This window comes from Myxine glutinosa, chromosome 14 (assembly GCF_964187855.1).
Source record: "Myxine glutinosa chromosome 14, kmMyxGlut1.1, whole genome shotgun sequence".
Classification (NCBI taxonomy): Eukaryota; Metazoa; Chordata; class Myxini; order Myxiniformes; family Myxinidae; genus Myxine; species Myxine glutinosa.
The window spans coordinates 58770828-58785839 of record NC_136274.1 but is presented as its reverse complement, the minus strand read 5'-3'; the positions used below and the strand labels follow the sequence as shown (position 1 = coordinate 58785839).

The following is a 15012-nucleotide window of genomic DNA, read 5'->3' as shown; positions in this document are numbered from 1 at the left end:
TTGCCTCTGTGGGTTTGAGAGAGTTAGAGATGAGCCACAAAATGTGCCAATCATCCTCCATCAGAGGTGCATTATACCATACTTACGACATACTTAATAAAGGTGACTGTTAATCATTGCACCAAAATGATTCATCATAGCAAGCCATAATGTCAGCATCGTATCTCCACATGACAGTATGTGCCACCAAGGTTATCCATGATTACGTTTATTTTTAATGGAATAAAGTTTTAATTACTTGCCATAGCTGGACGTGCTATTAGCATCACCAAAGATAGACATGGATTAACGAGGTGGGGGTAGTAAAGGTTGGGAAAGAAAATGGTCGTTTGTGTGGGAGCCAAGACGGCAAGGATTTAGACAATCATAGCACACAGTGCATGCCAACCGCAATTGAACTCACTTGGCGGGCATGGGTAAAGTTGGCACTGCGATGAAGGTAGAACACTCCGCTGTCACGTCCCACAATGGTGGCTTCATAGCGTAAAGTTCGTGAGCTGGGATTTGATAAACAAAGCTGTGCACAGAAAAAGCACAGAGCGGAGTGGTAAGCACATATGAGAACTTTGAGGCCAAGATTTACAGCGAGCTGTGACCCCAGATAGTGCAAGGAATTTAGAGGTCCAGGTGGTTTTAACTTTTATCAGCCAGCTTCCATATAGTGCTCCAGGAATTCCAGGGATGTTTGTGTATAACTTTAGCGTTTGCTTTCCTGTCCCAGGAGAGTTACACTCAAACAATTCAGTGCATCCCATTAATTTATTGGTCTGAAACCCGCTTGTGAATACCCTTTTCCGATTAAGACTTCATTCAAGTTACTCGACCATCAACAATTCTTCTCGCACTTCCAAATAAAATCCTGTCATATGTGGTGTGGGTCAATGTCACATCGAGACTGAACCCGACAATTAAAAAAAGTAAACCGCATTAAAATGTACCAAAACTACAAGGAAAATTAAGACGAATAAATAAGTCATTTGGCACTTCAGGTGTGTACAAAACACGCCAAACTGAATAGGACCCATGAGGCAGGTGAGGGGTACCTAATTCTTTAGAAATTGTCAAAACTGTAAAAAAAAAAAAGATTTTATAGCAAAGTGGAATATTAACGTGGCTTTCCACCACTAAAATGCACCTTCCCCACGTGTGCAAAGTAAGTCGGCTACAGGGGACAAAATATTGCTGCGCATCTCTTTCTTGAAAGGTCAGCCGTCTCGTTTCCATGCACCACTCAACCGGGTGGAAAACTCCGCCACACTTTAATGTCAATTTAGCAAACCTAAATTGGCTGGCAATTCGAGCTGCCCCCGATGGGTTTTTTCCAGGACGCTTTCTCACTTCAAGCCAAAGCGGGATGGATGGAAATACGTCACATTACCGACCAATCAAGTGGCGAGTGAGCGTAAACATTGAATCTGCATCTGTGGTGAGCTGGAAAATTTAGCGAGCAAGCAGCAAAAGACTGCAATAGCCACAATTTTCGAGAAAGAAAAAAAATCAACATTCTTTGGGGTCATGGCTGGCAGAATCTGACCTTGGCTACAAGGCTTGATGGGAAAGAACAACCAACACCCATCGAAAACCTGCACTGCATGGAAACAGGACTCTTTCACAGACCTCGGGTGGAACTATCAATACGGGATGTGGGAGAACCTAGGACAGCTGAGATTAGCAGTCAATCAGTGTTCCTTTCGTGGAAATGACATACAATTGTGGCACAGTAGAACCTCCTACATCCAGAATGGTCGGAACGAAGGATGTTAAAAATGATATTTCCAGATAATGGATATCCGTATTAAGTAAAAAAATTAATAAATGATTTTTTTCATGGATTTTGGTGTTATGTTGTATCCTAACCCTAACCCTAATAACCCTAACACTCTCCCACATCCCTTCCCCATTATCTGTGTATTTGGACTGGTCTTACACAGCCAATGGCAGACGCCATATTGTACGTGGAATAAATGAGTGAAACGCAGAACATCAGAAATGCAGAAATGTGAACGGATACACAAAAAACGGGGAGGTGTCACATATCTGAGAAAGATGTGCATGCTGACTTTATGATGATGGTGTGAGTAGTCGCTTTCGACAAATCTCTTCCCTTTGTTGGCATACTCACGAAGCATTGTGCGTTGTGTGATGGCTGTATGGGTAACTAAAGCAATGCGACTGCGTCGCCAATATGTCCCAGCATAGTCCCTGCCTGCGATAATGGGTAGAGGGCCTTGTTGACTGCTAAAAATAAAGTTTGATTAAAATCCCTTCAGCTGTTCTCCAGTATCACATTTTTACCAGACATGACAGGTTTCACATTGATTGGTGAAGCGGTTTCGGAAAAGGGTTTTCTAAAATATGGGCTTTCCAGCTAATATGGCTGCCAAACCACATGGCATATGACATCAAAAATGTTCACTCTGCATATGTATGGGTAGGGGATCACGTTTGTGAAATTTGGTGTTGATCGGATAAGGTTCGTTTTTCTATCCAAGATGGCTGCCAAACCACGTGACCTATGACATCATCATTTTCAAAGTGTATGCGGCAATGGTGTTAGATGATATTTGTAAAGTTTCGCATCGATGGGGAAAGCAGTTTCTGAGATATAATTATTTAACATTTGTACTATAGAAAAAAATCTGCCACGTATTTTTTAGCCATAATTTTCTTTTCAGATAATGGGTCTTCTGTTATGTGTATGTCCAGATAAAAGAGGTTCTACTGTACTTGGAAGGTGAAATGCACACCTGCTGTGATACAGTCGAGTGCAGAGCTCCAGAGAAGTTGAGCATGCAATGTGGGACGTAGGCCGGGAGCTTGGAGTACAGCTCCACACATAACATGAGCATCTGTACTGGGCACGGCTTCATCATTTCGCTCGCCTGCCAAACCCGAGAGAGAAGAGATCCGGTGGTACCGTAGTATATACAGTTTGCGTAATGTTGGTCAATAACTCTATGGTATGGCAAACAGGTTCGTTAGTCTGTGTGGGAAATACATTTACATGATAAGACTAAGTTAGCAAACAGTTAAAATCGCAAACAGACAATGTTAAGAGCTCGAACATCAGACCACCGATTTCAGGCATCGATTCAATTTGCCTCTCATATGATAACTGTAAGGGGCTGGAAAGGATAACTCAGAGGTGTCTAATCTGCGTTTGATTCCTGACCATATTATAAACGGTCACTATGGTGTTTTGCAGGCAAGGCGTTGAATAAATGTGTACGCCTTCTGTCAGATGGGATATTATGTTGGGGTCACGCCTGCCAGCATTTACTGCCGGTGGACGTACAATTCCAGAAGTCATTGTGTGCTGCCATCGTGCCCAACTTCCAAATCTTTGCCCCGACTACCACTGGGAGAGCAATGGCAAAACCACCACGTGCATTCCCTATCCTTGAAACCGGATTGGCAGCAATGACGACTTGAAAATGATAAGGACTCGTTATCATCATCTTAACTTGTGCCGCGTGTCTCCGTGCTGTCGTGCTGCATGTCGTATGCCGAAGGCACACCGGAAAGTTTTCTGAAAGATCTCTCATGAAAGGGGAAGTCGTGTGCAGGCTCGGCATATGAAGCTTCAGTCCTAGTCACGTGTTTCTGCCAGAAATCTTCACCAGCAAAGACAAACCCGGCATCGAACACAAGGCTCGCTGAAGCAGCGCATATGCTGTATGATATCACATCACATGAAGGGAACCAGCAAGCAAAGAGTCACACAGACCCATACCCGGCCAAGAACGTCTAACGAATAGTAGGTGGGTAATAAAAGCATGGTTAATGAAATGCGGCTTTGACGTCGGCACCGCATGTTTCTTTGCAAACATACATATGGTGCCTTCAGAAACTATTCACACCCCTTGACTTTTTCAATTTTTTGTGTTACAGCTTGAATTTAAAATGGATGAAATTGAGATTTTAAAAAAAAATCACTGATCGACACATAATACCCCATAATGTCAAAGTAGATTTCTTTTTTTTCTAAAATTTTACAGAATAATTAAAAATGAAATACAGAAATATCTAATTTACATAAGTATTCGACTCCATGAGTCGATACTTCATAGAAGCACCTTTGGCAACAATTACAGCTACACGTCTTCTTGGGTATGTCTGTATCAGCTTTGCCCCTCTGGATTCGTGGAGTTTCTTCCATTTTTCCTTGAAGATTTGCTCAAGCTCTGTTAACTTGAATGTGGAGTGTCAGTGAACAGCAATCTTCAAGTGTTTCCACAGAATTTCAATGGGATTTAAGTCTGGGCTTTGTCTGGGCCACTCAAGCGCTTTTGGTTCTTGTTCTAAAGCCATTCCAGTGTTGCTTTGGCTGTATATTTAGGGTCATTGTCCTGTTGAAACGTAAATATTCACCGCAGTCTATGGCCTTTTGCACTTTGAAGCAGGTTCTCCTCAAGGATTTGCCTTTATTTGGCTCCATTCCAAGTCTCCCAAGTCTCGAAGTCCCTGCCACTGAAAAGCATCCACATAGCATGATGCTGCCACCACCAAGCTTCATGGTAGGGATTGTGTTGGATGGGTGATGAGCTGTCCTTGGTTTCTGCCAGACGTAGCACTTTGCATTCAGGCGAAAGAGTTCAAGTTTCGTCTCATCAGACCACAGAATATTTTGCCTCATGCTCTCAGAGTCTTTCACGTGCCTTTTTGCAAACTCTAGGCGTGCTGTCATGTGTCCTTTTCTCAGAAGTGGCTTCTGTCTGGCCACTCTCCCATTAAGCCTAGACTTGTGAATTGCTGCAGAGACTGTTGTCCTTCCGGCAGGTTCTCCCGTCTCGGCCAAGGAACTCTGTAGTTCTGGCAGATTGGTCATTGGGTTCTTGTTCACCTCCATCACCAAGGTCCTTCTTGTCTGGTTGCTCAGTTTTGTCAGACGGCCAGCTCTAGGAAGAGTCTGGGTACCTCCATCGTCTTTCCATTTCCTAATGATGGAGCTCACTGTGCTCTTGGGAACTTTCAACACTGGAAATTGTTTTATACCCTTCCCCTGATCTATGCCTCCTCACAATTCTATCTCGGAGATATACGGACAGTGTATTGTTAATCTTGGTAGAGTTTCTGCTCTGACATGCACTGTCAACTGTGGGACCTTATCTATAAAGGTGTTTCTTTCTAAATCACGTCCAATCAATTGAGTTGCCCACAGGTGGACTCCAATCAAGTTATAGAGACATCTCAAGGATGATCAAAAAATATTGAATGTACCTGAGCTCAGTTTGGAGTGTCATAGTAAAGGTGTTGAATAATTATTGACTCAAGACATTTTAGCTTTTCATTTTTAATTATTTTGTAAGAATTTCTAAAAACAAAATTCCACTGACATTATGGGTAGTATGTGTAGATCAGTAACCAAAAAATCTCAATTTAATACATTTTAAATTCAGGCTGAGACACAACAAAATGTGAAAAGTCAAGGGGTGTGAATACTTTCTGAAGGCACTGTAAGCTGATTTAAAGTTTAAAATTTGGGGCAATCTCAGTGAAGTCTGGAATAGATCATTTGCAAGCTTCCTTGGTGTGGCTCACAGAAATATGAGTTGGGAAAAAGGAAATGAAGTTTCTCAGTAATAGAAAAAAAAAATACTAGCCATTCGTGATGAATCTGAAGGAAGTGGTAGATCCTTTCACGAAAGTGTATAAAGATAGCCAAAAAGCGTATAAAGTTAGCCAAAAGTCTGTCGCAACCAACAAATGAAGTTGATGCATTAATGGCTTCCATTGTGTGTCCTGTCACTTTTTTTTTTTTTTTCTTTTTTTTTGTATACAAGATCGAGGCTCGTGAAAGAGCGAACATTAATCACACAGAAAGACAAACAGACACATAAAACAAATAACATCGGGAGCGGTAGACAAGATGGGGAGAGAGGGGGAAGGACACAAACACAACATTTGAGAGCAGGGACCGAGAGACATGGAGACATCGAGAGATCTGTGGGAGGGAGAGGGCTTTGGGGGGAGGCATGTGAAGGGGGGGAGGCATGTGAAGGGGGGGGGGGGGGGTGGGAGAGGTATAAAACTATGGACACTGCCAGGATTTCCAGGAAAGAAGTTGGAATTTCAAACAAGGTGGATCTGGGGTGAATTAGTGGGGGTAGAAAAGATCAAGGTTATGGATGGGGGAAGATAAGAGATGGTGGTGAACAGCTGATTTAAAGACCTGGAGGGAGGAGAGGGATTGAAGGGAGTGTGGGAGTTTGTTCCACAGGCGGGAGAAAAGAGGAATGAAAGAGTGAAGGTGAGCAGAGAGCCGAGATTTCGGCAGTTTAACCATCAGAGGGTTGCTGGCAGATCTTGTGCGACCTGTAGGAATATTTGGGGGACAGAGCACAGAAAGAGCTGGGGGAGCAAGGCCGGAGAGGAGTCGGTAGAAGACAGAAAGGCCACCTACCTGCCTGCGGTGAGTGAGTGAAAGGCCCTCAGAGATAGCTTCATCGCGGGAGATTCCAATGATTTTGAAAGCTTTGGATTCAACAGCGTGAAGCCGAGCCAGGTGTGAGGCAGGAGCGCCAGCCCATAGGGGAGAACAGTATTCCATTGAGCTGCGGATGAAAGCCTTGTATGTGGTGAGGAGCTCAGGTGTGCCGAGGAAGGACTTCGCACGACAGAGGATGCCCAGTCGGCGACTGGCTTTGGAGGCCAGCTTGGAAATGTGGTTTTCCCAAGAAAGATCATGGCAGATAGTGAGACCCAAGCTTCCTTGGGTCTCACTATCTGCCACTTAAAAAAAAATTCAGGATTTGCTTCTTTTTTTTTTCTTTTTTTTTTGTATACAGAATCGAGGCTCGTGAAAGAGCTAACATTTATCAAACAAACAAGCAAACAAAGTATATAAAAAGGGGAGTGGTAGACAAGATGGGGAGAGAAGGGGAGGAGGCACACAAACACAACATTTGAGAGCAGGGACATCGGGAGATGTGTGGGAGGGAGAGGGCTTGGGGGGAGGCAGGATAGGTATAAAATGCAAGGACACCAAGGACTTCCAGGAAAGAAGTTGGTATTTCAAAAAAGTGGATTTGGGGTGAAATTAGCAGGGGTAGAAAAGATCAAGGTTTTGGATGGGGGAAGATAAGAGATGGTGGTGAACAGCAGTTTTAAAGACCTGGAGGGAGGAGTGGGATTGAAGAGAGTGAGGGAGTTTGTTCCAGAGGCGGGAGAAAAGAGGAATGAAGGAGTGAAGGTGAGCAGAGAGTCTTGGTTTTGGCAGTTTAACCATAAGAGGGTTGCAGGCAGATCTTGTGCGACCTGCAGGAATATTTGGGGGACAGAGCCCAGAGAGAGCTGGGGGAGCAAGGCCGGAGAGGAGTCGGTAGAAGACGGAAAGACTTGGAGCCATCTGTCAAAGAGCTTGGAGCCATCTATCAAAACAAAGTATGAGTGTGTGAGGAAGCATCTCCTAGACGTAACGGGCTTCAACATTGGTTTGACAAGACTCGAGTGTCGTTCCCGTTGCCAATTGCAGAATCAATTCTCTCATTGTTACCCTCCGCAGTATGATGGCGAGGAGAGGGAATCAAGTACTGCAGATACCGTGGGGTCTATATTGTCCACAAGCAAGCTGTAGCAGATAGGACCTGCACTCACAAAGGAATACGTGGTATCATGATACAACATCTGCTCAGTTTGGCCTGTTGGGCATTCTCACCTGAGCACACAGCTCGATATAATGTGCTCCCAGGTTAAAATCCCACAGTTCAAGCTCCTACGAGCCTTTCATGTATTTTTTTAGTATACTAAGTCAAGGCTTGTGGACGAGCTGGAGACCACATCATGTGTTTAAAAAGAAAACCACACCTGCCGGCAAAGTGACCACACATGCCGACTCCCCGGGCCTCACACTCGAGCTGAGCTCGGTATTGCACGAGCATGACCCTGAGCTATCCTGCCAGTGTGAAGAATTGTTTCTACCTCTTTCAATCCCTCGGCCTTTCCGTTGGTTAGTGAGCACAATGAGCAGATCCAATGACAACAGAGAGATTGCTTAATCCTTACCAGACAGTCCAACCCGACGGCGATGCTGTGCATTGCACCCACGATGACAAGGCAGTTGTGGAAGCTTTCTTCTGGATTTTCTGGCCTGGAAAGAACCTTGCACAAGTGGCTTGCGATCTGACCAAGAAATAACAAATACATTGGGAACGGAACAGCACGATTTCAAAAAACAATCAAAATGACGAGCACAATGTCTGCATTTTCACCAGAACATACTATCACAAAGCTGCCATCAAAGGCGTCAGTGCTTTCGTGCCACTTTATCAAACACGTGACCTTTCTGTCACACGAACAATTACGACAGAAATGCGCAAAATTGATCTGCTCACTTTTTGATCAAATTCAAATATAATTTTCAAAGCGGAGCGGCGACTACACATCTGAGAGGGAAGTAGCAAGCAAACGCTACATCGCTAATGGTCACTTAAGGCTGCTGGAACATCAGTCTCTGATCATTACTTCACAACGTACAAGTGCTAAAGATTACACACAAGGCATGTTTTTGTTTTGCTCCATGGACACACTGCACACGCCTTTCAGTCTGATTAAACCAGAGCCGGATGAAATGTTATCTGCTCACGTTGATTGCACATGTCTGTAAAATTGTGCATGATGTGGCCGCCGCCTTCGATTCAGAAACATTTTGTTGAAAGACAACCAACTGGTGCATTGTGCATTTTCTTGCCAAAGGCTGCCAGTTAAAATTTAATTTTACCATGCATTGGTAACTGGATGGCAGGCTTCTTTCTGTGCGAGCAGCATCTTATGGAGTGACACTTGCACAGCAATGCCCCGGGTGGTTTAAGTGTTCTCCCTGTACTACGTAGACTCAGGCTGATATTGAATATAACGGGAATTTATCCTTTGCCCTCGTTATTGTTCATGCCAGACAGGTGTTTGGTGACCAATCACATGACTACAACAACAAAAACAACAACAACAAGCATTTTAAGGCCATTTTCCCTGCAAGAGCGGGGGTTAGCCTTGCGGTCCCCATGACAATCTTCTCCATTTTGCCCTATTTTCTGCATCTCTCCTTGTTAACCCCCTTGCCCGCATTTCTTCTTCCACCATCTTTAGCCAAGTCTTTCTCGGTCTTCCCCGTCCTCTACTTCCTTCTACATTCATTTCCATCACTCTTCTCAACCAGTCACTTTCATCCTTCCTCAACACATGACCAAACCATCTCAACCTGTTCCTCTTCACAGCATCAATCACAGGCTCTATTCCCATCATCTTTCACAATTCATCATTTGTCTTCCTCTGTCTCAACGATACTCCACACATCCACTGAACCATTCGCATTTCCACCCTTTCCAGCCTTCATTACTGCTCTACGTTCATTACCCATGTCTCGCTCCCATAAATCATAACACTTCTCACACATGCAGCACACACCAATCACATGACTGATATTCACAAATTAAGGAAACATCAACTGGCAAGCAAGGCTCAGGTGTGACACTTTGACCACGGAGTAGTCTTCATCTGTATGTCAAAATGAGCGGAAGAGTGTGCCAGGTGTTAGCCACTGTTCCATAGGGAGTGGGGCATCACGTGACTGTAATATGCAGATGGTGAGACCTGACGCCATTCACAACATTGCCTCTTTGCATACCGGGTTCTTAACTAAAGCTTTTGTTGAAAAACAAAAATGAAATAAAACAAAACTGTAGGAATTCGATCGAAAAAAAGGACAAATCAGAGGCATTGCTACAACTACGAGTAGACTGATCATCTTTGAGTATGAAGCAAAATGAATCGTTTTTGAGGTGAAGTTTGCGAAAAAAAATTATTATCGTATTGACAAATAAGCATTTTTACCTCCGCCACCTAAGGTGGGCAGAGGTTATGTATTCGCTACTGTTTGTTTTTGTTTGTCTGTGAGCAGGGTATCTCAAAAAGGTTATGGACGGATTTCGACAACATTTGATTTGGGTTTGGTGTGTGACAAGGACGGAATGATTCGATTATGGTGCACATCCGGATCGGGATACTAGAATTTTAAAGTGATGCTTCACTAATGAGAGATAGGTCCAAAAATGATATATAGCACCAAATTTCAAAATGTTGTGGATGGATTATAACAGATCTTGGTGGATGAGATGGATAGGTGACAACAAGTCAATTGGATTTTTGTTGAGGACGGGATGTAGATCGGGCCCATCAGTGGGAAACAAAACGTAAACTGTTCGGCCTGGTGGAGGTATGAGCTCTACTGAGTGCTGTTCCAGTTTTTCTTTTTGTAATTATTCCTAACAGAGTTCATCTCAAAGACTATTCGTATTAATTAGAGTATACGACAACTGCTGTTGAACCCGTGGCGGTGTGATGCTTTCTGGCGGTTTGCTGGTGACAGCAACAAGAAGAAGCTTTCTTCTTTGAGAAAAATCCACATAATGCAAGACAGCTAGTTGTATGCATTATTTAAGTTGGAGAACTTTCTCATTTGCATATTCCAATCCCAGCTACACTTGCTCACATCTTTGGCGTTCGTTTGTAGGAAACGGTATCCGAGATTGATAACCTGCTGCGGGAATACTTGCATAAGCGGGTCGGGATTGAACGGCCTCTACCGGTGCCATCCTTATCCCGAGTTAGGTTTTCCCTTGTGGACAAGAAAGAAGTCCTCTGTGGCTATTCGGTGCTTTTACGAGGCGACGGGCGGGCAATTACAAGGCTCCGAGGAGTCCAGATTCTCAAGAAATATGAGACAACAAAATAGCTCACGCGTAACGAAATCAATTTTAAAAGGTAGTCTCACTTGTGTAGAGCCGGGCACAATGGGCTCCCTTGAGATGTGTCAATTCGTGGGCAGGGGAAGAGAAAAAGTGTTGTGGTTTTTTTTACGATCTCCTCGTACACTCTGGCGTGGCACAAATTATTTTCTTAATCAGTGGGGTATAAAGCTAATGCCATATAAACTGCAGGGGCGGTTGAAGCTTCATTGCATATAACGTGCAATATCTGCAGAGCCATAAAATCGACATAGGTAATGTGACTAAGACATAGCCTGTGATATTCATCCCGAATATAATTCAGCTTTAAAGAGTCATTGATTGCTTACAAGTGGGCTAAACAAAGCGGAATACAAATTGAGATGCATCATAAACGGGGCTGCAGCGTTTCTCTGGGCATGCAAACAGCAATGGCAAATTAGACTGTTTAAAGGCCTTATACAGATTATTATGCACAAAAATAGAAGAATTGTTCGCCAATCTTTAGATGGTTGGTTATTTCATACCGTTGTCTCAAGTGGAACAAAGTGTGAGGATACAAAGTAAGGAAGCATTGCGTGCATTTGGCCGCACAAGCAGGTGATCTATCACAGGTATATAGAACAACAATGAGACAAAGAGCACGCACAGGATAAAGCACGACGCAGTGACCCGAACTGAACACATGGTGTAGTGATTCATTCAAATGGGGAATTACGCTGCCTTCAGAAAGTATTCGAACCCCTTCACTTTTTCACATTTTGTTTTGTTCCAGCCTAAATATAAATTAGGTTTAATTGGGATTTTTTTGTCACTGACCGACACATAATACCCCATGATGTCAAAGTGGATTTTTTCTTTTTGAAACTTTTACAAAATAATTATAAATAAATGATCGTTTTAAGGCCATTTTCCCCGCGAGAGCGGGGGTTAGCCTTGCGGGCCCCATGACAATCATGGTTCCCTGTTTGAGGCAATGTTTTTATGGCCGGATGCCATTCCTGATGCCAACCCTTGGTCACGCTCTTACGATGCGCAGGGGTACGGTGTACCTATTCTAAACCGGGGTACACACCGGGATCATTCATCCCAGCAAGCTGGTACTCAATTTGCCGACCTCGGAAGGATGACAGGTTGAGTCAACCCCCCTGGTGTTAATTTAGCCATCGACCGGGATTCCAACCCAGGATCCTAGGATCCCAAGCCGGCACCCTAACCGCTAAGCCAACACCAGGCTAAGCCATTGGGACATCCAACCCAATAAATAACTTGAGTTTGTGAAAAAGGGAAGCAGAAAAGCGTGGGAGGCCGTGGCGGTACGATTCCGACCATGGCGGAGCCGGAGCCGTACCAAAGACTGATAAATTGTACGCGCTGCTTACTCACGTCACGCTCGGTATTTAGAGGATAGACGACGGATATATATATCTCATAGGTTGGCACGTTTGTAAAACTATTACACGCACTTAACAAGAAGAAGAAAGAACCACCTTTAGAGGCCATTTTTCCCCACAGAGCAGGTTGGTTGGCCCCTTTTTGAAGCAATATTTATTGTAGGTTGGACCCTTTTTGAAGTGGCCGGATGCCCTTCCAGCCGCCAAACCTGTTAGTCGCCTCTTGCCACACCAGTAAACTGGTACTCAATTTGCCGACCACGGAAGTATGACAGGCTGAGTCAACCCCCCTGGCGTTAATTCAGCGATCGAAAGGGATTCGAACCCAGGATCCTAAGATCCCAAGCCGGCACCCTAACCGCAAAGCCAACACCAGGCACCATTTATAAAATAATTATAAATGAAAGACTGAAATGTCTCGAGTCAATAAGTATTCAACCCCTTTGCTATGACACTACAAATTGAGATCAGGTGCATCCAATTTCCTTTGATCATCCTTGAGATGTCTCTACAACTTGATTGGAGTCCACCTGTGGCCGATTCAATTGATTGAACGTGGTGTAGAAAGAAACACACCTTTCAATATAAGGTTCCACAGTTGACATTGCATTTCAGGGCAAAAACTCTACCATGAGCTCCAAGGAACTGTCTGTAGAACTCCGAGATAGAATTATGAGGAATAGATCTGGGGAAGGGTAAAAAACAATTTCGAGAGTGTTGAAAGTTGCCAAGAGCACAGTGAGCTCCATCATTCGGAAATGGAAAGAGTATCGAACTACTCAGACTCTTCCGTAAGCTGGCTGTCCAACTAAACTGAGCAACCAGGCAAGAAGTACCTTGGTCGGGGGGGGGGGGGGGGGGGGGGGAGGGGTGACCAAGAACCAAATGACCACTCAGACAGAACTACAGAGTTCTTTGGCTGAGATGGGAGAACCTGCCAGAGGGACAACAGTCTCTGCAGAACGTCACAAATATAGGCTTTAGTGGCCAGATGAAAGCCACTCCCAGAAAAAGGAACATGACAGCATGCCTGAAGTTTACAAAAAGGTACGTGAAAGACTCTGAGAGCATGAGGAAAAAGATTATGTGGTCTGATGAGACGAAAATTGAACTCCTTGGCCTGAATGCAAAGCGCTACGTCTGGCAGAAACTGAGCACATCTCATTACTCATCTAACACCATCCCTAACGTGATGCTGTGGACATGCTTTTCAGTGGCAGGGAATGGGAAACTTGAAAGGATAGAGGGAACAATGAATGGAGCCAAATACAGGCAAATCCTTGAGGAGACCCTGCTTCAAAGTGCAAAAAGACCTTAGACTGGGGCAAAGATTTACGTTCCAACAGGATAATGACCCCAAGCATACAGCTAAAGCAACACTGGAATGGCTTCAGAACAAGAAAGTGAAAGTCCTTGAGTGGCCGAGGCAAAGCCCAGACTGGAATCCCATTGAGAATCTGTGGAAAGACATGAAGATTGCTGTTCACCGACGCTCTCCATCCAAGTTGACAGAGCTTGAACAAATGTGCAAGATAGAATGGGAGAAACTCCCCAAATCCAGATGTACAAAGTATTGACTCAGGGGGTTAAATACTTATGTAAATTAGATATTTTTGTATTTAATCTTAAATTATTTTGTAAGTTTCTAAAAAAAAATCCACTTTGACATGATGGGGTATTATGTGAAGATCAGTGACAAGAAAATCTCAATTTAATCCATTTTAAATTCAGGTTGTAACACAACAAAATGTGAAAACAGGCAAAGGGTGTGAATACTTTCTGAAGGCACTGTATGTGTTCTTATTTGCACGTGCATTATGGGACAGGTCCAGCATTTAGTTGAATCTTATTAGCATTCGGACTCACCAAAAATGGACAGTATGCAGCCATGGCCGTAGCAAGCACCAAGCCATCCGCAAGGTCGTGATCAAAGTTAACGATCCATCGATCCGATGGACCTTCTGAAACACAATACGGACAATGAGCACAAGCAGAGATCAGACAGTATCGGGGAACAATGGATGGATCAACAGAAACATTGAGAGTGAAGGATGCAAGCAGCTATGGAAAGCAATAAGAAGAAGACGTTTTGGGCTTTAACCCTTCATCGGAGCAAAAGAGGCTGTGATACACGAGCCGTTATGATCAAGACTAGTTTTCCATTCCACTGTAATGAGAACGCCAATGATGACAACCTAAATGATGGCAAATTGTCGCGCAAGAAATAGAATCGGTCGACGAAACTTGAAAACACGTTCGATGAATATTTTAAAAATGTACAGACTGAGAAAACGCACAGCTTCCTTGCCGTGGATGTGTTCATGTGCTGCTCCCGCAATGCATTGTGGGTAATCGTGCCTTGGCTTTCAGAAAGAAATAAAGTGAATGTAAATATAATGAGAGAGAAAAAACGAATTGTAGAGCAGCTGAGGGAGATGTAACTGCTGAAGATTATTGGAAGGATTTACTTTGATTTCCCAAAGCATTTGCTTTATGGACAAAACAGTCAAATGCTCTGTGTCTGCGGTAGTATGAAGAGGGTCCACGACACCCCGGATTGTCTCGGCAACGTGCTTTCCATGGATGTCAAACCACAAAAATAAATATGTACTCGAACATAAAATACCCCAAGAAAGTTTAAGCTTCTGATTTTGAATGACGTCATGATTATGCCGTCATCGTCTAGATTGTAGCAAGCTTGAATGAAGCATAAGCTTCTGGACATTCCCATTGCAGCATCACGTAACAATTTGGATCGGGATATGCATTTTCACATCATGGTACGTGCTGGGAAAATCGCAGTCTACAACACGACGGTGCCATAACTAATGAGACAAAGTTTCTGCAAAACATTTTATGAAGTCAGCCATAGGTGAGTCTAAGATTAACTTTCTCCA

General features: G+C 43.8%; 1 protein-coding gene across 1 annotated transcript in view; it reads right to left on the bottom strand.

Annotated features, from left to right (window-relative positions):
- Positions 1-364: 364 nt before the first annotated feature.
- CFAP47 (cilia and flagella associated protein 47) overlaps positions 365-15012 on the bottom strand; it is a 21870-nt gene continuing 7222 nt past the window's right edge. The window contains exons 2-5 of the mRNA XM_078767981.1: positions 13982-14076; positions 8005-8121; positions 2748-2882; positions 365-517 (exon numbers count right to left, since the gene is read on the bottom strand). Coding sequence (XP_078624107.1) covers positions 365-517; positions 2748-2882; positions 8005-8121; positions 13982-14076 — 500 coding nt within the window. The remainder of the gene's footprint in view (positions 518-2747; positions 2883-8004; positions 8122-13981; positions 14077-15012) is intronic.